At 67.0% G+C, this 23329-nt stretch overlaps 4 protein-coding genes across 7 annotated transcripts; 1 reads left to right on the forward strand and 3 right to left on the reverse strand.

The window, feature by feature from the left end:
• Positions 1-1453: 1453 nt before the first annotated feature.
• On the reverse strand, positions 1454-9118 carry SNTB2 (syntrophin beta 2). 2 transcript variants are annotated; one of them, XM_080364797.1, is made up of 7 exons: positions 8052-9116; positions 3761-3971; positions 3151-3361; positions 2602-2744; positions 2211-2407; positions 1932-2113; positions 1454-1684 (listed from the first exon to the last, which is right to left on the reverse strand). In XM_080364797.1, exons 1-7 carry the CDS (start codon positions 8476-8478, stop codon positions 1592-1594), a joined length of 1464 nt encoding a protein of 487 aa, XP_080220923.1. In that variant the 5' UTR covers positions 8479-9116; the 3' UTR covers positions 1454-1591. The 2 variants fall into 2 exon arrangements, with proteins under 2 accessions (XP_080220923.1, XP_080220924.1); XM_080364798.1 differs by having other exon boundaries at positions 1543-1684; positions 1932-2093; positions 8052-9118.
• A 290-nt stretch (positions 9119-9408) lies between these two features.
• UTP4 (UTP4 small subunit processome component) lies at positions 9409-14503 on the reverse strand. Its single transcript, XM_080364807.1, has 16 exons — positions 14315-14503; positions 14053-14244; positions 13857-13941; positions 13645-13734; positions 13320-13528; positions 12940-13111; positions 12768-12859; positions 12370-12466; positions 11915-11979; positions 11665-11787; positions 11367-11526; positions 10971-11077; positions 10685-10780; positions 10217-10402; positions 9946-10056; positions 9409-9610 (listed from the first exon to the last, which is right to left on the reverse strand). Exons 1-16 carry the CDS (start codon positions 14471-14473, stop codon positions 9494-9496), a joined length of 2061 nt encoding a protein of 686 aa, XP_080220933.1. The 5' UTR covers positions 14474-14503; the 3' UTR covers positions 9409-9493.
• Positions 14504-14550: 47 nt separating this feature from the next.
• On the forward strand, positions 14551-16350 carry CHTF8 (chromosome transmission fidelity factor 8). Of its 3 annotated transcripts, none has more exons than XM_080364836.1 (4): positions 14551-14628; positions 15038-15070; positions 15197-15314; positions 15394-16350. In XM_080364836.1, exons 2-4 carry the CDS (start codon positions 15048-15050, stop codon positions 15604-15606), a joined length of 354 nt encoding a protein of 117 aa, XP_080220962.1. In that variant the 5' UTR covers positions 14551-14628; positions 15038-15047; the 3' UTR covers positions 15607-16350. The 3 variants fall into 3 exon arrangements, with proteins under 3 accessions (XP_080220962.1, XP_080220964.1, XP_080220963.1); XM_080364838.1 differs by having other exon boundaries at positions 14553-14618; XM_080364837.1 differs by having other exon boundaries at positions 14559-14622.
• A 142-nt stretch (positions 16351-16492) lies between these two features.
• HAS3 (hyaluronan synthase 3) lies at positions 16493-23288 on the reverse strand. The gene is made up of 3 exons (XM_080364840.1): positions 18956-23288; positions 18273-18374; positions 16493-18177 (listed from the first exon to the last, which is right to left on the reverse strand). Exons 1-3 carry the CDS (start codon positions 19574-19576, stop codon positions 17254-17256), a joined length of 1647 nt encoding a protein of 548 aa, XP_080220966.1. The 5' UTR covers positions 19577-23288; the 3' UTR covers positions 16493-17253.
• Between the last annotated feature and the right edge of the window lie 41 nt (positions 23289-23329).

The following is a 23329-nucleotide window of genomic DNA, read 5'->3' on the forward strand; positions in this document are numbered from 1 at the left end:
CCCCCACACCTGCCTGTACGTGTGTGTGCACCCACAGACCCGCAGGCACACGTGTATGCCATGCGCACGCACACACACACGTGTGGTGTGCACCTGCACACACAGTGTGCACACTTGTACCCACACACGTGTGCACACCCACACGCAGAGCACACACGTGCCCAGTGTGTACCCACACACACCCACGCGTGCACACCCGGGGTACATGGGACTGGGATCAGCACTGTCTGGGGGGCTCCCTGCCACTGCCCCCAGCCCAGCCTGCAGGTACCTGTGCCCACCGATGACCCCCCCACTCGCCCCCCCCCCCCCCCCCCCAGCAGAACTAGCCCCCTGCCCCAATCCTCCCCCCCAGGCTCTCCCCAGTACATCCCAGTCCTTCTTGTACTGGGTGCCCAGTGCTGCCCACCCACTCCAGTAGGCACACACACACACGCACCCACCCACCCCCCACCCCCACAAGAGAGAGACTCGGAGCCCCCAGAAATGGCAATCTGATATAAATAGCGATTTACAAAGAATACAAAAATAAAGGGTGGGGGTGGTGCCGGGGGGAGGCACCGGGGGGTCCAGCAGCTGTAGTGCTTGTGTGCAACCCGGGACCCCCCTAGGACCCCCCAGCCAGCACAGCCCCCCAGGAAGCAGAAAAATGTGCAGAGAAGTTTGGCTGGGGGGTAACAGGGCTTCAGCCAGGAGGGGACAGCCCCGGGGGGGGGTGGTGGTCCTGCTCCTGCCATGCCTGGGACCCCCACCACCACCCCAGGGTGTGGGAGCTGCCCCCCCGGGGAGTACAAAAAGCGAAAGTGCATCAATCCACACATCCTGCCCCAAATGCGGAGGGGTCGACCCGCAGAGCAGCTCCCGGGCAGGGGGGGCAGCGGCTGCAGTGCCGGGGGGCAGCACAGCTGGGGGGCAGCAGCCCGTGGGGCTCCCCAGGCAGCCCAGCCCCCACCTGCCCAGGGCAGTACAGACACAACAGTTGTTTTCTGGCTTTGGAAGGTTTGGGGGGGGAGGGGGGAGGGCCCTCCCGGGTGGGGGGGTTGGTGCAGCTGGTGGGGGGACAGCCCCTTTTGTACTCTTCAGCGTGTCGAGTAGGACAAGAATGTCCCCCCCACACCCTGCGCAGGGCACTGGGACCCTGTGCTGCAGCAATGGGGGTCCGGCAGCCTGAGCTCCACCCCATGGTCGGGGGGACACAATGTGACCCCCCTTGGGAGGACCCCAAGGTGGGGGTGGGGGGCGCACTGGCTGCCCCAGACACAGCTGGGGGGAGCACCTGGGGTCCCCCACACGTCAGGGCTGGGCTCACCCCACCCCAAGGCACAGTGGTGAGATCAGTGATGGCTTCAGGCCCGAGGAGGGGGGGTTAAAGCTGGTGCCTGTGCCCTGGCCCCCCTGGCACTGGGGCAGGGGGGAGGCCAGGACCACCGGTGTGGAGCAGAAGGGCTCACCCCCCCGGGCAGCCATCCTGCCACAACCCCGGCAGCTCTCAGGGCTGCCAGTCTGGCCCCAGCAAGGCACTGGCGGGGCAGGAGGGGCATGGGGCCCCTCCGCTGGTTTGTGGTGGGGGGAGGCGGGGGGCCGGGGCCCCCTACGCCAGCAGCCCCATGCGGGTGACTTTGGCCGAGAGGAAGGTGTGCAGGATGAAGACGATGGGCTTGGGGCAGGAGTGCAGGTCCAGCGCCTGGGGTTGGGGGAGGGAAGATAGAGAGCAGTGTCAGCCCCCCACCAGCATGCCAAACCCCACGGGGGGCACTGGGGGGGCTCCCAGCTGGGGCTGGGGGCTCCCAGCCAGTGCTACCCAGTGGTACTCAGCAGCCACGATGCTGCAGGGATGGGGGGGAAAGCAAGAGCCACCCCTGGAGGACACCCCCCACCCCCACCCCCCCCGCCATAAATCGGGGTGGGGAGCCCTGCTGCCCACTCCTCACCAGCTCGCCCTCAGGACCCCCGAAGTCCAGGTAGAGGGTCCTGATGCCATCGTCCGCCGACATCTTCAGCCTCTCGTAGGGGTAGCGGAAGAGGACACTGCTGCCCGGCTCCTCTCGGCAGATGGTGAAGCCGCCCTCGTAGTGGATGGAGAGCTGGACCTCCTGCCCGCCCAGCGTGCAGCCTGTGGGCACGGGCACGCTCAGCCCCCCCCCCAGTCAGCCAGGTCCCACCAGCCCGACCATCAACCCAGCAGGGGACACCTGCAGCACCACACTCACCCACAGTCACCTCCTTCATCAGCTCAGCGGCGGCGTGGCAGCCCTGGACGAGGACACGCGTCCAGGAGGAGAGGTCCCGGTGGGTTTCCACACGGAAAACGTGCATCTCCACGCCCTGGCGAGAGCCCGTCCGGGTGGCGAAGGTGAGCTCGCAGCCCAGTGCGGGCGAGCGGCGGCCTGAGCCTGAGTGGACCAGCCTGGGGACAGGACAGGACACATGGACAGAGAAGGGGGTCAGGGGTGTAACGGCAGTGCCAGCACCATGCTGCCCCATGCCCACTGGTGTTTTGGGGTCTCCCCTCCCAGCTCTGGTGAGAGGCAGAGCTGGATGTGGCCAAGGGGTGCTGGTACCCAGCAGCCACAGGTGGACAGAGCCAGCCCCCCAGCCCACCTGGTGGCCACCAGCGGGTAGCTGTGGCAAGGGGAAGCCCAGGCATCCCTGGTCCAGGGCATGCCATCGTACAGCAGCAGGTCCTTCTCCGTTACCGCCATGAGGACTGGCCGCCACTGCTGCCGCCCTCCGTCCAGGCGTGCCTGCACGAGACACGAGCGCACGGTGAGGGGCTACTGGCATCCCGCTCCCCACACCCACAGCTGTGCCAACCCCAAACCAGCGGCTCTGCGTTGCCGGGCTCTTGGCAGCATCATGCAAAGCTGCGCAAGGCGCTGCCGAGGGTGGCCGTCCTGGAAAGCTGGGCCGCCCCAAGCTCACCACCGTGCCCAGGCAGGCTGCGGCTCTCAGGCAGTGAATTCATGGAAGAGCAAGGAGGTGACAAGCATCTCCAGCTGGGAATCCCGGCGGGAAAGGAAACGCAGCCGGCCGGCTGGGGAGCAGCAGAGCCCGGTGGCATGGCTCTCCAGCCACGCAGCCGCAGCCACCGCCCCAGCGGCACGGCTGTCCCCAGGGATGGCGCTGGGCAGCGGCTCCGGTGGCACATACCTGCTCAGCCAGCCAGGCGATGTGCTTCACCTCCCTGCCGCCGGCCACGGTGCCACCGGTGCCCAGCATGGCGTTGAGCTCGGCCAGGACCTGGGGCAGCAGGGCAGCGATGTTGGCGTGCAGCGCGGTGAACCAGGAGTGCGCTGTCGCCGTGTCCTTGCAGCGCAGGATCAGGGTGTTCCGGCTGTCCGGCGAGTGCAGCTCGATCAGCCTGCCAGGGGGACACGGTGCTGGCTGGGACGACGGTGGCACCCGGCTGAGCATGCCCCTGCCTGTGCCCAGCCCAGAAAACTGGTCGCACTGGTCTGGGGCTCTGGCTGTGCTGGGAAGCCACCAGTACAGTTTGGTGTCAGCCCTGCTGGCAGGCAGAGCCAAGGGGATTTGTGGGCCCCCCCTTCTGCAAACAGAGGAGGCTGCCAGCCATCCTGGGGGGACGCAGCGTGGCACAGCCCTGGACAAACCCCCCCAGCTTCCCTCGCCCAGCTCACTGGGGCAGGTGGGAGGTCACAGTCACAGCAAGGGGAAGCCCTCAGCCCTGTCTGGGGGGGTCTGCAGGGAGCAGCTGCTGGGTTTGGGGTGGGAGGGGGGCACGGGCAGCCTCTGCCCTCACCTGTTCTCCAGGTCAGGCATGCTGAGGTTCCTGGCAGCGAAGCACATCTTCAGGGGGATCACCTTGCGGTCACGGGGGCACTGGTGCTGGGGGGAGCCCGAGTCCTCGCTGCCGCTCAGGCTGGGTGACTGCGGGGCAGCCCCCTCCCACGGCAGGTCCGACACCAGCGAGGGCTTCTTGATGTAGGGGGTCACCTCCCGCATGAACTTCACTGTGGGGTGGAGGGGACATAGGTTAAGGCCAGGCAGGGGTCCTGTGCACCTGTGCCACAGCCCTGCACCCCACGGACGCTCTGGCCACAAGGGGGGCCTGTCCCCCGCAGCAGACAGGGGGTCTTGGCCAGCCCTGGGACCTCTCTGAGGGGCACCAGCACAGCCCATGCCCCAAGGAGCTGAAGTCACCCCCTGGCTGGCGCTGCAGGCGGAGGGCAGCAGGAAAGGGGGCACAGCACCCCTGGTGGGGCTCAGGGACCAGCATGGCCCCGAGGGTCTCACCCTGCCCCAGGCCAGAGGTGCCCCATGCAAAGGACAGGCGCTGGCGGCGCATCCCTGTGTCCGGCACGGCCGTAGGAAAGGGAAGGCGGCAAAGCACAATGGGCCGGGCGGGAGGTCAGGCTGCAGCCCATCCTGAGCGGCTCTGGCTGCAGGGCTGACAGCGGCCAAGTTTCCAGCGCCGCAGGCGCCGATGGTGTGCTGACCCTGTGTCGCCCGCGCCTGCCAGCGCCTGCCAGCAGCCTGCCTCCACTCCCGGCGGAGCGAGGAGGGTTTGCAGCCAGGACATCCCGGCTCCACACTCCTCTCCAGGCTGGGCAGGAAGGAAGGAGGCATCGGCTCCGATTCCTCCCGGACCATCCCTCCCCGAGCACCACCCAGCCCAGCTGAAGCAGAGCCCCGGCGAGGTGCCAGCACCCTGGGGCCCAGCCCAGCTCCAGCAGGGCGAGCGGGAGCCGTGGAGCCCGGTTCACCCAGCTCACGGTGCTCCCATGGGCTGCACCAGCTGCCACGCTTGGGAAAAGCCAAGGCACTCGAGGTGTCAGGGAGCCACGACGTGCCAGAGCGGGGATGAGGCTGCATGGACAGCACACTTAGCCAGGCAGGAAAGCTGCAAGGGAGAGCTGATGGCAGCCTGGGACACACCACCTGCAGCCGGTGCTGGACCCCCACCCACCCGCCACAACCCCCCCAGACTCAGCTCCCTGGCTGGCCGCGAGGAGCAGCCTGCCTGCGCCGAGCCCCGGCAGCTCATCGCCAAAGGAGGGACATGCTGGGAGCAGCAATGTCCGCACCCCTAAGGCAGTGGAGGGTTCAAATCAAACCAAAAAAACCCAAATAAGCTGTAATCTGCTGTGAGGCAGGCGCCCTGCTGCTTGGTGACAACACCCGTGGAGCCAGCACAATGCCACGCCACGACCAGGCCACCACTTTGCTGGAGCGGAGACATCAGCAGTGGGGCCTGGGTCCTGCACTTGGCCAGCCACCGGTGCCGGACCCCACGGTGCTGGACCCCACAGCCCCATGGGCAGGTGCTCACTGCAAATACCCCCACCAAAGGGGCTGACACCTGTCTGCAGCACGGGCAGGGGGATGCAGGCAGGGATGGGGAATGGGCAGGCCGGCCCCCGCCCTCCTGCCAGATCTGCTGAGCCGAGCAGTGCAGTGGCACGGGGACATGCTGCCACGAGGCGCCTGTCCTTGCTGCGGGCAGCAAACGAGTTAATATTAGCTTCCCGCCGCACTGATCCCAGGATTACCGCTGTCCCGCGCACCCCTAATCCTGCTGCCTGGCCAGGCAGGGCAGGGCAGTGCCGCAGGCAGCGGCAGCTGTGGGAGCTGCCACCCCTGCTGCTTGGCAGCTGTTTACCAGATGTGGACAGCTGCCTCCAGCACTGGCCAGGAGCCCAGCACCCTCCCAGCCAGCCCCCGGCATGGCTGCAGCCCACGGTGCCATGACCCCATGGTGCCACTGCTGACCTACACCGGGGCACGGCCACCATCTCCGCAAATGCCAGGCGTGCCGGGAGACCCCCGGGGGGGCAAGAGGCCAAGCCAGGCAGCTGGTGCTGCGGCAGCCCAAGCGCCATGCCAGGGTGCTGCCGAAGCAGTGTGGGCTCAGCGGGGCTGCAGCCACACTAGCAGCTCTCGGCAGCGGTGGGGACCAGCCGGCTGTGCCAGCTCACCCCGGCACTGAGCAGACACACAGGACCGTGTCTGCCAGCAGGGATGGCGGCAGAGCCGGCTGCCTGCATTCGGGGCATGCAACCAGGGCGCAGGCAGGAGCACAGAGCAACTCACACTGGCAGGCGCGAGGCCGGTGCCAGGGCAGTGGCACCTGCAGCCGTCCCTTCTGCTTCTGGGCGGCCGGCGGCCGGCACGCAGCCGCCCCAGCACAGCCGCTGCTGCCTCGCCTACGCGCTCACCGCAAAGGAAACCCAGCTGCTGCCTGCACCCCTCGTCCAACCTGCCGCAGGAAGGCGGCTGCCCTGGCCTCACGGCAACGCCAGCTTAGTGCCAGCCTCACCAGTGCTGAGCCCCCGTGCACCGGCCAGATGGCGACGGTCCATCTTCGGGGCTGGAGCCCCCTCCTGCCACTGGTACCACGCTCCCGGGGGAAACCCCCGCACGGTTTCCGTACATTCTCACATGGGTCGGCTCTTGCAGCCAGCCTTCCCCTTTGCCAGTGCCGGGCCAGCCCGTGTGCCCGCGGCCGGCGGCCCTGCCCGCACCTCCCGGCAGGGGCAGAGGGGCTCCCTTCCCCCGGCGTGCCGGAGTGTGCCTGCGGGCACCCTGGGAGGAAGGCACCTGGCACAGGTCCCTATGGCCAGACTCAGTGGCCAGGGCGGGGGCTGCCAGCCCCACCGAGGTGCCAGCGCAGGGGTGGTGCTCCCATGCTCCACCGCCAGCACCGGGTCCGGCAAAGCCCAGGGCACCAGCCCGGGAGCCCTGCCTGCCTCCAGGGGAGCAGTCACACCTCCAGGGGCTGGCGAGGAGGGACAGGGTGGGATGGCACAGTTGGGGTCTCCCCCAGCTCCTCTCCACAGCCCGCAGCTGCCAGCCGGAGGGCCCTGCCAGGCCGTGGGGCAGCCGCAGCCCCGGAGGGAAGGGAAGGGGCGGCTGCTGCGGCGCCTGTGGCGGAAGCGAGGGACAAACATGCCGCAGGGCCGGAGCTCTGGCAGGACAGGATCAAACAGCCGGGTGGCACGAGACAGCAGCGGGGGGAAGGAGGCGAATCCAGCACGGCGTCCTGTGGGGGCTCTCACCGCCTCCGATGGCAGCCCTGACCCGCCGGGTGTCTGAGCACCCAGCCCAGCGCCGCAGCTCCGCCTCGGCCCCCGGCATGGCCGAGCCGCACGGAGCCCCCCCGTGCCAGCGGTGGCTGTGCCAGGGAGCCCACCCGCCTGCCCTCGTGCCGGTGCAGCATGCCGGAGCCAGCAGGCGAGCGGGAGCGCCCGTCACTGGGGTCAGTCCAGCCCAGCCGGGCAGAGGGAGCAGCCCCATGCACCAGGGGACAGATGGCATTGCCAGGACACCAGGACGGTGTGTGTGGCAACACAGACCCACATGGGCCACCTTGGCCCATAGCACAGGGGGGCTGGCGTCCTCCCGGCTGCCCGGGGCATGGCACCCCATGGCACAAGCCCTGTGCCACACGCCGCCGGGCCAGGTGCGTCCTGCCCGAGCTTGTCGGGCTGCCGGGAACAGGTCGGGCAGGAGCTGGTGGCTCTGCCAGGCCAGTGCCAAGCCAGCTGTGCCGCGGGCATGGAGCCCACAGGGACACGGGCAGATCCCCAACCGGCCCCCCAGGCCACAGCCCTTCCTGGGGACTCGGGGGGCACAAGCACCCACCGCGGGCGCTTCGACCTCTGAGAGAGGGGACACCCTGTGCTGGAAGGACATCTCAGCCAGGGGATCCCAGCTCTGTCCCAGGGGACCCAAGCTGTGTCCTGGGGGGCATGGTCAGCAGAGATGGCCCGTCCTTGTCCCCAGCTGGGAGGAGTCCCATCCCCAAGCAAACAGGAGGCCCCCAGTTGGGGAGGGGACACCCCTGGTCCCTGTCCCCATGTCAGGGGGGGACACAGCAGGCTCAGAGGTTTTTGGGGAGGGGGGTCCCACATACCGTGAGTGGGGTGGGGTGAGCAGGGTCCCGCAATCGGAGAAGGGACCCGAGGGGGAAGGTCTGGGGGCCCCGTGACAGCAGCAGGAGAGTATCGTGGGACTCGGTAACGGGGCGGGGGGTGGGCACCCGGGAGAGGGAGGAGGGAGCACCGGGCGCCGGTGAGGGGGTTAAGCAGTACCTTCGAGGATGACCTCCCTCCCAGCTCGCTTCAGCGCCTGGACGGCTTGGTCGTGGGTGGCATCCCGGAGATCGACGCCGTTAACGGCGAGGATGGCGTCGCCCAGACGGAGCGCCCCGCTCCGTTCCGCCGCCAGCCCCGGGAAAATACGGGAGATAAGCACCGGCATCCGATTCTCCCGACCTCCCTTGATGCTGATACCGAGCCCTCCAGCCTCCGCCTTCACCACCCGCACCCTCCGCACGCAACCGGGCGCCGCCTCCGCGTTGCCGTTAACCACGCCGTTAAGCACCGCCGTTTCACCGCCTCCCGGTTCCGCCGTCAGGCTCAGCGCTTCCCCGCTCAGCTCCGCCGCCACCCGCACCCAGCGCTCCCGCAGCAGCAGCTCCAGCAGCCCCGTTTTACAGGCGCGAGTCCACACGGCCATGCCGCCGCCGCCGCCGCGCACCGGGAGAAGAGGCGGGACTTGGCGTGGAGGGGGAGGGGCCCCGAGTGCCCGCCCCCGCCCGCATGGCGCGCTGCGATAGGCTCAGCCCCGCGAAAGAGGCGGGGGTAAGGTGCTCCGCCCCTCTCCCCGGCGCGACCAATCGCAGCAGCAGCAGCGGCCCAATCGCGCCGGAGGGAGGGGCGGAGAAGCCCCGCCCCGCTCTCCATTTCCCGGGCTCAGCAAAGCTGCGCCCCCCGCTTCCCGGGGCCGAGCGCCAGCCGCCCTTCCCAGAGCCCGAACTGCCCCCTCCTGGGGCATGGGGAGATGCCCTTTGGGGGTGCAAGGGGGAAGGAAAGCGGAGGGCGGGCCCCAATCCTAACCCCTCAGAGCCAGCGGGCTAGCTCCATCCTTCCAGGGCAGGTACTGGTGTTACTGGAAGGGCTGGAGCAGACGGTGCCGTTTTCCAGTTAACAGCCGCCGCAGAGTGCATGCCAAGAGCTGCGGTTTGGCAAAGGGACCGCGCTGTGCCCCAGTGTCACCAGCACCCAGGTGGGCACTCTGGCTCAGTGAGCCAGCACCTCTCCTGAAGCACGGAGCTCGCCCCGCTGGGGATGCTGCATATGGGTGCTGAGCCCAGGCAAACACCTGCTTGGAGCCCAGCTCACCAAAGGAGCCCCTTGCCCCAGGCAGTGCCCCCGTGGTCACCAACCCACCTGGCTGCTGGCCAGCATGGCGAGAAGCCAATGTCAGGATCCGATGCTGCCGAGGCCATGGGGTGCTGCCGTGCTGCTGTAGCCCTAGGAGGACCGGCACAGGCAGGGGAGCCCTCCAAGCTGGCTGCATCCTCACACTCAGGCCAGTGCCACCCTGACCCACTGCTGCGACACCAGGGAGCCCCCCCAGGGCAAGGACAAGACCTGAGCCTGCAGCTGTACGGAACAGCAGGGTTTATTCCTACAGCACCCTGGGAGAGCAACACACAGAGCTGCTGCGGCTGGAGCAGCTTGTTCTGCTCTCAGGTGCCAAATTTCTTCTGTTGGATGGGCAGTGGCAGCTGGGTCTTGATGTCCATGATGGGCCGCTCCACCATCACCAGGCAGTTCTCATCCAGCAGATCCGCAAAGAGCAGGGGCTGCAGGGCAGGGAGAGGGCAAGAGATGGGACTGTGGTGCCGGCCCCCCTCTGCCTCGGCTTGCCGGGCCTGGCCATGCAGAGCTGCCTGTTCTGGCTTAGCTGTAAGCAGGGGCAGTGCCTGGGGCTGCGTGCTGCATGAGCTGCTGGGCAATCAGAGCCCACGAGACTGCAGTAAGTGGCTGTGCCATGATGGAGACTGAGACCAAACGCTGGGGCACCCAGCACTGGGGTGGCACTGGGAGCAACTGGATATGTGGGCAAGAGCCACAGGGACCAAGGGTGCAGGGCACCCCCTCCTGAACACAGCACACACCCAGCAACACCATCACCCACCTGGAATTTCTTGCAGATCTTGAAGGCGTGGAGCTGCCGCTGCCTGGCTGTCTCCGGGAGCTGCTTCAGGGTGCTCTGGTTCATCAGGAGTGCACTGTTGTCTGGCAAGGGCTGTGAGGAGAGCATGCGGCACATGTCAGTGCTGCCTGGACCACCATCACCTCGGTCCTGGCATGCTGTTCCCTCTGCTCCCCGTGAGGACAGAGACAGCCAGGCTGGGGAGATGCCCCAAGCATGAAGACAGCCCTCCCGACCAGGCATGCGAGCTCACCAGGGACTTGTCAAGGACACAGAACATATAGGTGTCGTGAAGCAGGATGTGCGAGGGGTTCTTGGGGTTGAAGGTGATGTGGGTGATGGGCGAGTCCCTCTCCAGCCAGACCTTGTGCAGCCCAAAGTTCTGCACCATGCGGCTCCAGGCCGTGTACTGCTTCTCCGGGATGCTGAACTCAAACAGCTGGAGAGGAGGTGACAGGGTCGACTCATCAGGTCTGGTCCTCCCTGGCATCCACCCCCACACCGGCGCATAGGCAGCCCCTGCTCCAGCCAGGCTGCAAGCACTGTGTGGGGACAGGCTGCTGCCAGGGACAGCGGGCAGCGAAGGCCAACCGGGTCCCTGCGCCTGCCTGGAGCCACAGCTCTCCGGTGGACCTGCGTGACCAGAAAGCCCCAAGGCCTGGGAGGGAACAGCAGGGAAGGGGCCAGGGCCACGAGGTCTGTGACCGGGATTCGCTCCTACCTGCTGGTCTGAGTAGGCGATAACAAGGTTGTTGGTGAGGGGATGGATGGCGAGGGCTGTCACCGCACAGGTGTAGGTGGGCACCGTGCCGTGATGCTGCAAGGCAGGAGGACAGCGTGCTGACAGGAGCAAGCCTCTGACCCCCCTTCCCATGGGCCCTGCACCAGGGACACAGCGATCGCTTCCGGGGAGGGGACTTACACGCTGAGCCCACCACCACCTGCCCCCCGCAAGGCAGGAGGGCAGTGGGAGTCATTCCTGCAGCCCCCTCAGCACCTGCTCCTACCTTGAAACATTTCAGGTTGTAGATGTGGATTGCCCAGTCCCCGCCAACTGCAGCCAGCCAGTGCCCATCTGTGCTTGACGCCAGCAGGTAAACGGCCTCGGGGGACCCTATGGAAAGACCTCCACCAGCTGTAACAGGTGCTTGGGCCTGCAAGAAGCCCCAGATGCACCCTCGGGGGACATCCAGACCCATGCCCCCACTACTGATCTGGGCACCCCCCTCTCCTACCTGTGCCATGCCATGAGAGTGGCACAAACACAGGGCAGAGGCTGTCAGGGGGAAGGACCTACATCCCCCAGGACGTGCTCAGCCCTGTACACCCCTCTGCACCCACAGCAGTGAGGGGCCGCAGAGCCCAGGGACCCCCAGCACCTCCACAACCCCCCCAGCTCAAACCTGAGGGTGGCCGAAGAGTGTGCAGGTGTTTGCAGCCCCCTGGTTCCAGCAGCTGGAGAACATGGACGGAACCTCGAGCAGAGGCGACGAAGAGGCTGCCGGAGTCGGAGGAGAACTGGAGCTGGTAGGCTGGGAGCAGCAGCTTGGGCACTTTGGGGACCTTGAAGCAGGTAAAAGCAGCACTGCCAGCCACCTACCACTGCTGCCCTCACTCCCTGAGAGCGATGCTGGCCATGCTGGCACTTCACAGCCACCCACCGCCCCTCCCTGCTGCAGAGCGGCCCATCACCCTCCTCACCTTCTTGATGCTGACACTGTCACCCTCATATTGCACTCGGTAGAGGTGGAAGTGGGAGGCCGTGGAGTAGCTGACCCAGCTGCCACAGGGCGAGATGCAGCTGCAGTAAATGTGCTCTGGACCCTGGAAGAGCACAGGGGGTGAGTGGGGCCTGGGAGATCCCCCTGCAGCCTGGCACACAGAGCTTGGCTGTCAGGGGAGAGCAGAGGGGCAAGCATCAGGGCAAATCCCAGCCCCGGCTCAGTCCTACCTTACTCTTGAACTGCACAAGGTGCTCAGGCATGCGGCACAAGGGAAGGACCTCACCATCCTTTCCTGGGACAAGAAAACACACAGTGCATCAGTGACAGTGGGGAAACCACACAGGTCCTGTTGAGCAGCTGGGGATCCCAGGGAAGCAGTGCCTGAGGGAGAGCCCAGAGCCTGCCCCACACTTCCCCAAGGCTGAACTCCCCAGGGCCTGGCCCAGCTCGCTGGAAGCACAGCCTCACAGCGGCAGTGCAGCCCATGCACAGGCACACGCTGTGCTGGGAAACACAGCTCTGCCTGTGAGTGTCACCAGCACCGGGCTGTGGGGAGGAAAGGGCCTGGGCTAAGCCACCCCTCCACTGCCCAAGCAGCAAGACTGTTTCATACCCAAAATCCTGTAGGCAGCGCAGGCTCTGCCACAGGGCTTGCACCAGAGAGTTAGGCCTTGCAACTCACCAGTCTCATCAGTGGAGCCAAGTCTCCAGAGCTCCAGATGCTGGGAGAACTGGAATAGGAGCAGCCGGGCTTTCCTGGCACAGGAGACAAGGCGTCGCTGCATGAAGAAATGGGCAAACTGTCATGAACCCACAGACTGGCAGAAAGGGCTGGGCCAAAGCTGAATTGCCCTGGGGGCTGGAGACTCTGGGGTGGGGGAAAGGAAGGACTCGGGTCCTGTGGGATGTGAGCCTGGAGGTGGAGACCCAGCAGGACCAGCAAGACGAGCTTACCAACTTCTACCTCCTCCATGGTAGGAGCCTCCAGATGCACCAGAGAGGGGACCCAGTGAGGCAGGGAGATCCAGCCCTGCCAGCCTGCCTCCCTAGTCATGAGACCCTACAGAGAGCAGCACTCACATGAGGGAAGGTGATTTTACGGAGTGCTGCATCATAGCCCTTCTTCTGCACCTTCTCCATCAGCGGGCGGATCACCAGCTGGGCATCCAGGCCTGGAAGCCAAGCAGAAGTCAGCCGAACTGGTACTGGGGGGAGAGCCCCAAGCCCTCCCCATGACCCCAGCCAGTCCTACCTCCGGAGATGAGAGCCACCGAGCTGTGTGCCACAGCTCGCACGTCATGGGTGTGATGCTGGAAGGGCTTTGTCCGCACCCAGCGTTTCTCCAGGCTGCCCATCTTCACTGGCAGCAGCTGAAACTGGTAGGTGGCCCCAGTTGAGGTACCCACAACGATGCTGTCCTCCTTCTGGTGAGAGAAACGGGAACCGGGTTTGCCAGTGTGGACCAGGAAGAACGAGAGGGCGCTGCCAGGAAGCAGGCAGGGACCAGCAGCCTCGCTCCTAGCCAAAGGCATTGAGCCAGGCAGCTCCCACCTGAGCACCTCCGGCCCAGCACACAGGAGAGCTGATGGGTGCCTGGCTGGCCGGAGAGGACACGGGGGGGGACTCGCCTACCTCCGACACAGCCAGCGAGAGGACAGCCGAGGTGCTGACAGTGTGGGACTCCAGCAGCGTCCCTTGTTCCCAGTCCCAGAATTGCACCCTCCCGAAGGAGTCTGAGGTGACGACGGTGCCGCTGGAGAGGAAGGCAATGCTCCACACGATGCACTCACGCTTCACCTTCTGTACGTGGTAGTTCACCATGATCCTCTGCACGGTTTGGCCTGAGATGGGGGAAGGACAGTTGGGTGTGGCAAGGGGAGCCCCCTAGAGCATAGGGTGGGCAGGTGCTGTCAGTCCCAGGGGACCAGACCTGCTCACCTCCTGGGGCACGAGTTACCTGAAGAGACGTTGAGCACGCGGAAAACATCGATGGAGCCAGCTACTATGTGAGTGCCCGATGGGTGCCAGGAGAGGCACAGTATACGGCCTGTGGGGAAGGAAGCTCTAGATGTGACCCTGTGGACCCGCGGCACCTCGGTCAGCGGGACTGGGTAGCCAGGAGGGACGGAGGGACGATGCCGCTGTGGCACCGAGCCCTCTCGGACCCACCTTTCCGCCTGTCCAGGTTCCGCTCAAATTCGATGCCCCCGGATACGACTTGAAAGAGCTTAACGGAGCCGTCCTCGCAGCCGATCTGCGGGAGGGGCGGTCAGCGCCAGCGGGGCGGTCAGACCCTCTCCCTCTGCCGGCGCACCCTGCTCCGGGGCTAGGCTGGAAGAGCCGTCCCGGCGCCGGTAGCACTCACCGCCAGCTGCGTGCCGCTGCTGTTGGCCGCCATGCTCCAGATGGGCCCCCCGCAGCCGTCCACGGAGCGCGCCACGCACAGCCGGGCCAGGTCGTACTCGGTGACTTCCCCGCCGAGGCCGGCCCCGAAGAGTCGCTCTCCCGCCGCCCAGCACAGCGCCTCCACCGAGCGGGCGTCGCTCCCGGGGATGACCTGGCGAGGGACGCCCGTTACCCCGGCCCGGCGCGGCCCGGCGCGGCGCGGCGCTGCCCGCCCCCCTCACCTTCTCCTGGAAGTAGTTCGCGGCGAAGTTGTAGATCTCGACGGTGCCGTCGATGCGCGCCAGGGCCAGGCGGCCGCCGCGGGGGTGCCAGGCCAGGCAGCGCACGCCCGCCGGCACCAGGCCGAAGAACCGCACCCGGTGCACCTCGAACTCCCCCATCGCCCCCGGCCCCGGCCCCGCCCCGCACAGCCCCACGTGCGCGCCGCCCCGGAACAGGAAGTGCTCCCACGGCACGGGGCGGGCGCGCGGCCGGAAGCGGAAGCAGAAGCGCGGCGCGGCGGGAGATTCGGGCGCTGCCGGAGCTGGGAGTGCGGGTTCGGGGCGGCGGGGCCGGGCCGGGGGCCGCGGGGAGCGGCCGGCGCTGGGCTGGGCTGGGCTGGGCGGGGAGCGGGAGGCGGGAGAGGTTCGGCCCGCCGAGCGGCTCGGCCGGGCTGCCCCGGCCCGGGCCCGCACCTCCGGGGCCGCTGGAGGGCACCAGCGCCCCGCGCAACTGCCGCCGCGGCCCGGGGGCGCGGCAGGGCCCCCATGTCTGGGCATGGGGGGGGGGGCTCTGGGGGGCAGCAGGGGCCCTTATGTCTGGGCATGGGTGGCTGGGGCCCAGGCGGGCTGAGGGCTCGGGGGTGCGGAGCTTGGGGGGGACGGGTACTGGGGCTGGGGGGCTCCCGCCGCAGCGGGGACTGCCCCAACCCCCCCGTACTGACTGTCTCTGCGGGCACTTTGCAGGGCCCGGAACATGGTGCAGATCGTCATCTCCAGGTGAGGCCACCGCAGGCTGCACGGCCCCGGTGGGCCGGATCCTGCCCCCAGCGGCACCCGGCTCTGCATTCGCAGCCCCAGGCAGGGCTGGAGCCGCAGGGTGAAAGGTGCCTCTCTCGCCCGCAGTGCGGGTGCTGGAGGCCTGGCGCAGTGGGTGCTGGTGGAGCTGCAGGGAGAGGTGGAGCCCCGGCAGAGTGGCGGGCTGGCAGGGAGCCTCCTGGGAGACCTGCATTATACCTGCGAGGTGAGGCAGCCTACTGCTGTGCCACGCCACCAGGGGATGGGGGCCCTGTCCACCCTCACCCTCTTGCTGTTCTCTCTAGGGGGTCCCCGTGCTCATCGTGGGCCACCACATCCTCTATGGGAAGGTGGTGCAGCTGGAGAAGCCTTTTGCTGTCCTGGTGAAGCAGGGAGCTGGTGAGCCCAGCCCGGTGGGGCCACACACCCGCTACACCGTCACTGCCCTCATCAAAACCAAGCTCCTCTTCAAAACCCGCCCCAAGCCCATCATCACCAACGTACCTAAGAAAGTGTGAGGAGCCAGACTGGCGGCCATGAGCTCTACTCTGCTGCCAGGCAGCACCGAGCACTGCAGACAGGACTCGGGGAGATCCAGGGCCAGCTCCAGCCTCATCCCGGTCCTGCACAGGGGGTTCCCAGGGCCACCTTGGGGTGCTGCATCCTGCATCTGGGCACCCAGAGCAATTCCTGGGACACTTGTTCCCCCTGTAATGACTCCATTTCTGAGACCTCTAGGGCACAAGCCCAGCTGCCGTCCCAGGTGAGATGAGTCCTGGTAAGCAGGGATGCTTCAAGCCCAGGCAGGGCTGGAGCTGTGGGGCTGCCCTTGGTACCTGGATTTGGCTATTCCCAGTGCACTGCCAGCTCTGCCTGTCATCCTGCCTGCAGCAGGGAGCCACAGTGTTATCAGCATGGGGAATCACTCCCCAGCATGATATGTCCCCCCCTGCAGCTGTGGGGACAGCATGTGCCAGGCAGGGACTCTGCCCCAACATCGCTTGAGTCACCTCATGGTGCCAGGGCAGGGGGAACTAGAGCCATCACCCTTCTCCCCACACACCAGCCTTCCTCGGTGCAAGTCTTTATTTTGACAAATCCATCAGGATATAAAAAACAGGCTTTTCCAAAATATGAAAAAAACCCCGCAGGTTAAAAAATAAATAGATTTACAAACAAGTAGCAATAAGTATGAATACCAAAGAGCTACAAAAGTCTAAAAAACCTTGTATTAAATTAAACAAAACAATCTAAAAGCTCAATTGTAGAAAGATTTTTAAGCCCTGAAAAAAAGAGGGCCCAGGGGAGACAACCGCGTGAGTTTCCTGGGGAAGGGAAAGGTTGGGAACTGGCTCTTCTCCGCCCTCCTCTGCATGCCCAAGCTCAAAACCCAGTGTCTCCCCACTGTCTAGACAGATGCTGGGAAGGCAGCAGGGTTGGTATGATGGGGCCATGGCTTGGCTGAAACCAAGGGGTCACCAGGGGCCATGGTGACACTGGCCAAGCCATGGCCCCAGTTTCCCCTGTTTCTGCATGCTGGGGTCCCCCCCTGGCTCTTTGGCAAAGCTGAAGGGAAGTGCTGCCCTCCTGGGGCAGCCAGACCCCCCTGAAAGGGGCTGAGGGGGATGTGGGGGGGCTCCCTATGGGTACATGCCCGCACATACAAACAGCTGTGGGGGGCAGAGGCAGGCAGCACCAGCCAGCTGTGCTGGCACAGCGCCAGCCAGAGACAGTACTGCATGGGGCTGTTTTGCTGTAGCACCATGGAGGTGGGACCAAGAAGTCCCTGTAGAAAGCACCGAAGGGTGGAGGACCCAGCCGCGTTGGTGGGGTGAGGGGAGCCCGGCCAGCAGTGCTCCATACAGCACACTGGGATACTCTGTATGGCATGGGGGGGGGGATGCTGCCATCACCCCTGCAGCACCAAGGCTGTGCCCAGCTGGTGACTGGCAGCCCCAGCTTAGCCTCTCCCCAGCCAGCTTAGTACAGAAAAAAGGAAAAATATGAAAAACCAAAACAGAACAACAAAAAAAGCAAGACTTGATCAGAAACGCCATGGTGGGCGCGCTCAGCGCTGCCCAGCACCTGGCGGCTCAGTGCCAGGCGAGGAGGGGACCGGGAGTGGTCACCCCAGCACACGGGGCCACCCCGGCTCTCCCCCATGGTCAGACCTCAGCGAAGGCCAGCCCGCACTGCTCCTGCCGCTTGCCACAGCGCCGGGCGACGATAGCCAGGTAGAGGGTGAGCAGGGCCACCCAGTAGCAGGCATAGAGGATGGCACCCGAGACGAGGAAGGCCACCTCTGTCTCGCTGAAGAGGTCCTGGCTGTAGGCGGTGTAGGCCAGCCCACCCAGCAGCACCGCCACCCACACGGACACTGGCAGCAGCCCCACGAAGTTAACCACGATGGTCCGGCGCCCCGACGTGCCCCAGCCCGACTTGTTGATGGTGGCGATGGCAAACATCTTGGCAGGCAGCAGGCTGGACATGTAGAGGAGGGCGTAAAGGGACATGAAGATCATCTCTGCGTTGCCCCGCAGGAAGCAGGCATAGGTGGCTTTGATGATGCCCACCAGCTGCACAGTCAGCAGGAAGAGGAGGATGTTCCAGATGCGGCCGCGGTAGAAGAGCTGGATAACGGTGGCGATGAGGAAGAAGGGGAAGAAGCCGGTCACCACTGACTCGTAGGTCATCCAGAGGTGATGCTTGTGGAACCACAGGGCGTTATAGAGCCACTCGCGGAAGTAGGACTTGCTCCAGCGGGTCTGCTGGTTGAGCCAGCGCAGGTAGCGAGTGGGCGTCTCCGTCAGGCACTTGGAGCGAGCCGTGTACTTGGTCTGGTAGCCCAGGCTGAGCACGCGGTTGGTGAGGTGCCGGTCATCCCCAAAGCTGCACTTGCTGCCCAGGAAGGTCTGGTGGTACCAGTCCTCAAGGAACTGCTGCAGCAGGGTGTTGCGGTACATGCCCAGGGGCCCGCTGATGCACTGCACGCAGCCAAAATAGGACTGGCAGGCACGCTCGACGTTGAAGGCCATCCAGTACCGCACGCTGCTCAGGAAGGAGATCCACGAGTCGTACTTGTTCAGGATCTGGGGAGGGGACGGATGTGAGCCCTGGCACTGCAACCCCCCCCAGCACTGCTGCATCCCCCACCACCTTGTGCCCTCCCTTGCAGCCAGGGTACCTGGACGTCGCCACCGACGCCGCCGACACGGGGGTCAGCCTCCAGGATGCGGAGCATCTCGGCGGTGCAGGCGGGGTCCAGCACCGTGTCTGAGTCACACACCTGGGGGCAGAGGGAACGTCGAGCCCCGCTCCTGCCACCCACGCGCGCCCGGCAGACAGCCCAGCCCGCAGCCAGGCAAGCCTGAGCCGCAGCCGGCGAGACGAGGCAGAGCCTCAGAGACCGGCAGGCGGTGGCAGGGAGTGGAGTGCTCCATGGTGCCCGGCCACCACTGCCCCGGGCCACCCAGCCCTGCCACATGCCCCAGCCACTGGCACAGTGGTGGGACATGCCCTGGACACCACCCCTCCCCCATGCATTGGCCCTGGCACCCCACACCGTGCCACAGTCCCACAGGGTGACACCAGCCCGGGGCAGGGGATGAGTGGAGGAGGTGATGTGAAACCCTCGTGGGCAGCAGTGCGGGCAGGGCTCAACCCCTTGGGCCACCCTGGTGGCAGTTCACCCCCAGCCCCGGTGTCGGCTTGCAGCCGGTGCACGGGGCCAGATCCAGCGCCAGGCAGGCGGGTGCTGCCGCAGGCTCACTGGGCCACTCCTGCTCCACCCACAGCCCCTCTGCCCAGCCACGCAGGCAGAGCACTGGCTGCCTGCATCCCCCCCCCCCCCCCAGCCCATGCATCCACCTGGATATAGTCCACGGAGTCTCCAAGTGCTCGGAAGGCCGTGTACATCACCTCCCGCTTCCCGCCCCACTTCTGGAGGATGCAGGAGTATGTGGTGCCGCGCACCAGCGCCTGAACGCGGGCCAGCCCTTCCCGCATCCCAGCCTCGGTCTCTCCCTCGCCCCATGCGTGGAAGTTGCTCCTCCAGACGTAGCTGCCTGAGTGCTCCGAGCCCATCACGTCATGGAAGATGTCCAGCATGTAGGTGTCGTCGGGGCCATTACCATCCACCACCATCACCACTTTGAGGTCGGGGAAGGCGATGCGCTTGACGGAGCGCAGGCACTTCTTCAGGTAGTTGGGATCTTCCTGGTAGGCAGCAATGCAGAGGGCCACCGAGCGCCCCAGCTGCACCGGCTGCCCTTCACCCCGCATGCGCCGGTGCTCCAGGAACGCGAAGAGGCTCTGAATGAAGAGGTGCAGCCCCAGGATGGCCCCGTAGAGCCCGAAGGAGAGGTAGTGCTTCTCTGTGTGGATGAACTGGTACCCCGTGACGTAGGCAGCAAGGATGCCGCCGAGCACCACCAGGGCGAAGAGGCTGGTCCCGACGACGCGCAGGGCTGTGGAGAGGCTCACTGGCATCTGGGGGGACACAGGCAGCGTCAGGGCAGGGCCAGGGGAGCAGCCCACGACGGGGCCCCCTGCTTGGCTCCCCAAAGGGGGAAGTGGGGAGACCGCACTTGTCTGCTGCCCCACGGTCACCCCATCCCTCGCCGATCACCGGTCTGGGATTGAGACCTTACCGGTGGCTCTACAGGGGCAGGCGGGGAGTGGGGGTCTCAAGCATCCCACTGTGCAGAATGCTGGCACCCACAGCCCCGCAGGGACACGCCTGCTCCCGGGCTAGAGGACAGGGAAGGGCACAGGGACGTTGGGTTCCCGGCCCCAGGGTGTCCCCAGAGGAGAGACACCCCCCCTGCCCATGGCCACCCCGACTGCCTGCAGCGGGACCCCCAGCACCGGCGATGGCAGCAGCCGGACCCCCGCCTCGCTGTGGGATGGGGACGGGGGGACAGGCAGCGCGGGCGGCACGGGCAGGCAGCGGGCACCCGCTCCCGACCGGCAGCGGTGGGGACTGCAGAGCTGCACCGCGGGGCGGGGGGCGCGGGCGGGAGCGGGGGGGCAGGAGCCGGGGGAGGGGAGGGGGCGCGCATGAACAGGGCAGGGGGTGCGGGCAGGGCGCAGAGCCAGCCCCGGGGACCCCCGTGCCACCGGCAGCTCCCCCCGGGCAGCCCCCGCAGGACCGCCCCCGGGCCCCGCAGCCCCCCGGTGCCGGCTCCGCTCTCCCGGTGCCGCCGCCGGTCTCGCAGCACGGCGGGGGCGGGGACGCCCCGAGCCGGGGCCGGCAGGGGGAAGGAGAGACCGGGACCGGGACTCACCGTGGTGGTGCCGGTGCCGCCGCTCGCCCCGGCCGCCGCCGCCGCTGCTGTGAGCCTGGCCTGGCCCGCGCGGCCCCTTTATACCGCGGCGGGGCCGGCACCGCCCGCAGCCCGCGGGGGCCCCGCCCGGCACCGGCACCGGCACCGCCGGCACCGCCGGCACCAGCACCAGCTCCACCCGCAGCCCGCCGGGGCCCGGCCGGCACCGGCAGCACCTGGCACCGGCCCCAGCCCCGCACTGCGGGAGCAGTGACCGGCACCGGCATCGCCCGGCGCTGCTGCTGCACCGGCACCGGCACCGGCACCGGCACCGACATCGCCCGGCGCGGCTACTGCACCGGCAGCGACATATCCCGGCGCAGCTGCTGCACTGGCACCGGTGTCGCCCAGCACTGGTGCAGCACGGGCATCCCCCGACACCGGCATCCCCCGGCGCATCCGTAGGCACCACGGGCACCGCACAGCACCGCGGCCGGGGACCAGCCACAGCTCATCCTGCCGAGCGCCACGGGGCCACCTTGGGGTCCCCCCATGGCACCCCAGGGTCACTCTGTTTCCCCCTGCCCCACTCTTGGGGCCCCTCTCATGATGCCCACGTGTAACACGTGTCACCTCCCCATGCCTCTGTGTCCCCCCACGGTTACGAGTCACCTGGGAATGGCCAGGGCCTGCCACGTCACCTGTCCACATGGCCAGTGGGTCCCAGGGCAGGACTAGGGCCACGGCGAGGATGTGTCCCTGCACCGGGCTGATGGCAGGGGACAGCCAGTGCCGGGAGGGACCACGCTGAGCCCAGAGGAGCTGCAGCCTCGGCTTTGGGCTCGAATCCTGGGTTCCTCACCCTGATACGGGGTGCCTCGTCCTGCTGGGTTGGGAGCTGGAGCGAGGCAGTGCTGGGCTCCGGTCCGCAGCCTCCTTGCCCTGGGAGCTGGGGAAGGGGACCCCTCTGGTAGGAGCACCCCAGCCAGGCGGGCCCCCCTCGGCTGAGATCCCCAGCACCGCAGTGCTGGAAAATCCCCCTGGTAGGTGCCGGAGCAGTGCCCAGAGTGGGTGGTAAGGAACTGGTGAGCCCATGGACGCAGCAGGGATGTGCCGGGACCCCCAGTACCACTGGCGGGGCTCACACGTGGCCTGGCTGAGCCCAGCAGCAGTGGGCTGTGGTGGTGTGAGGCCAAGCACAGCCCAGTCAGACCTGGTGTGGTTGTGCTGTGCCGCTGCTGCTGTTCTGCCAGGGTCCCCGCGGCTGCAGGCGCCCATCTGTGGGAAGCGGGGAGGGGGACAGGGGCAGCATGTCCCCACTCCACAGCCCTCCCCATACCCCTCAGCAGGGACCCAGCCCCGGGGTCACCCCGTGGCCCCTTACCTTCCGGTGCACCCACAGCTGCCGGGTGCCCGTCCCTGCTGCCGGCCGGTGGCTGGAGCACTGCCCAAGGTGGGAACCAAACTCCCTCCTCCTCCGGCACAGCCACCTCCTTGTTCCCTGTGGCAGGATGGCCAGACGGTGCCCAGCCAGCACCGTCAAAGAAGACTTTTCATTCAAAAACCATCCCCTGCCGCTGGCAGCAGGCCCTGGGCAGGCACCACCAGTACGGCAGCATCCCAGTGTGTGCCCATGGCCCGGCACCGGCACTGGTGCGGGCTGGCAGCAGTGAGAGCGAGGAGTGCTCGGTCACTGCCACTCTCTGGTGAGCACCATGTGTTCCCCGCTGCCCGTGCACACCCAGCCAAGTGGCACGGCTCGGCACGCACGGCACTGCACGGTACGGCACGGCACGGCACGGCAGACACTGTGAGGTGTGGGCCTGGTGCAGGCGGCTTCACTGGGGGTGGAGACAGAGCTCAGCACCTCCAGCCTGGAGGGAAGAGGGGTGCTGGGCCCCTCGCACCATTCAGCACAACACGACATGGGGCAGCTGGCAAATGGGTACCCAGGGCTGTGCGCAGCGGGGCTGGGGGCTGCCCAGGGAGGGGGAGCTCTGGGATGGGTCCCTAAGGGCTCTGGTGTGACCCCACAGCACCCCCATCCTCGTTTCCCCTGCCCGGTGTGTGCACAGCAGCTCCAGCACAGGAGCAGGCCCCGCGGTGCTGCAGCACCCATGGGGGCTGCCCAGACCAGAGCGAGAGGGGTGACCCTGGTGCTGGGATGTCCCCAGGCACACGGCAGCGAGCGGTGGTCCCGGCCAGGCACCCTGCAGGATCCTGCAGCCCTGGGCGTGATCCCAGCACACATGGCAGCCCTGGCACAGAGGGAGCTGCCGGTGCGGCAGGGGAAGGGCCCCAGCCCCAGAGCCCACGGCGAGGGAGACTCCAGGAACGGGCGCAGGCAGGGTGGGCAGTGCTGCAGCAGGGCCTTCCCCAGAGGGGTCGGGTCCGCAACGAAGCCCTCCCGTGCTGGCTGGGCAGGGGCTTGGCAATGGCGGCTCCATCCCCCTCGGCAGCCCCCTGCCCCAGGAAAATCACTTGGATTTGGCAAAAACCACATTTAGAAACCGGCTGAGCTGTTGCCTCCAGGGATTGTCTCCGTCCCTCGCCCCGGGCTGGCACCCAGAATTGCTCCCTCCATGCCTGTGGGCACCTGGCAGCGAGTGTGCAAGTGTGCAATAGCTGCTGGCCGGCTTGGTGGTCCCGGGACCCTCCGGCACCCCTGCAGTGTGAGCATTGTGCCAGGGGGGGTCCAGGAAGGGTCCTGGGGGCCTGCCAGCCCGTGGGGTGCATGGCTGCCCACACTGGGGGTGCAGGCGGCAGAGCCCCCTCTTCTCCTGGCTCCCCTCAGAGGCACCCACAGCACCCGGTGCCGGTTGGCCGCACGGGAACCCAAGGCACTGCTCCTGCCAGCTGCCCACCCAGCGCAGGGCTGGTCTGGGGGCAGATGCCCACCCTTCCGTGGGATGCAGGGGCTCACCAGGGCCTCTGCCACTGCCGCCACCTCAAGCACACAAGGGCGAGCAGAGCCCAG

This window comes from Falco punctatus (assembly GCF_963210335.1).
Source record: "Falco punctatus genome assembly, chromosome: 14".
NCBI lineage: Eukaryota > Metazoa > Chordata > Aves > Falconiformes > Falconidae > Falco > Falco punctatus.

What these genes read in the sequence shown, in the direction of transcription:
- SNTB2 (XM_080364797.1), bottom strand. Translation starts at nt 8,478, where the DNA reads ATGGCCGTGTGGACTCGCGCCTGTAAAACGGGGCTGCTGGAGCTGCTG. An exon ending in TCGCCTGGCTGGCTGAGCAG is followed by an intron (nt 2,745 to 3,150) that starts GTATGTGCCACC and finishes TGTCTCGTGCAG; the next exon opens with GCACGCCTGGACGGAGGGCG. An exon ending in GGGGTCCTGAGGGCGAGCTG is followed by an intron (nt 1,685 to 1,931) that starts GTGAGGAGTGGG and finishes CCCCAACCCCAG; the next exon opens with GCGCTGGACCTGCACTCCTG.
- UTP4 (XM_080364807.1), bottom strand. Translation starts at nt 14,473, where the DNA reads ATGGGGGAGTTCGAGGTGCACCGGGTGCGGTTCTTCGGCCTGGTGCCG. An exon ending in CACTCTTCGGCCACCCTCAG is followed by an intron (nt 11,078 to 11,366) that starts GTTTGAGCTGGG and finishes GTCTTTCCATAG; the next exon opens with GGTCCCCCGAGGCCGTTTAC. An exon ending in GTGTCCTTGACAAGTCCCTG is followed by an intron (nt 10,057 to 10,216) that starts GTGAGCTCGCAT and finishes CTCTCCTCACAG; the next exon opens with CCCTTGCCAGACAACAGTGC.
- CHTF8 (XM_080364836.1), top strand. Translation starts at nt 15,048, where the DNA reads ATGGTGCAGATCGTCATCTCCAG. An exon ending in GTGCAGATCGTCATCTCCAG is followed by an intron (nt 15,071 to 15,196) that starts GTGAGGCCACCG and finishes TCTCGCCCGCAG; the next exon opens with TGCGGGTGCTGGAGGCCTGG. An exon ending in ACCTGCATTATACCTGCGAG is followed by an intron (nt 15,315 to 15,393) that starts GTGAGGCAGCCT and finishes TGTTCTCTCTAG; the next exon opens with GGGGTCCCCGTGCTCATCGT.
- HAS3 (XM_080364840.1), bottom strand. Translation starts at nt 19,576, where the DNA reads ATGCCAGTGAGCCTCTCCACAGCCCTGCGCGTCGTCGGGACCAGCCTC. An exon ending in ACTCCGTGGACTATATCCAG is followed by an intron (nt 18,375 to 18,955) that starts GTGGATGCATGG and finishes CTCTGCCCCCAG; the next exon opens with GTGTGTGACTCAGACACGGT. An exon ending in GCGTCGGTGGCGACGTCCAG is followed by an intron (nt 18,178 to 18,272) that starts GTACCCTGGCTG and finishes TCCCCTCCCCAG; the next exon opens with ATCCTGAACAAGTACGACTC.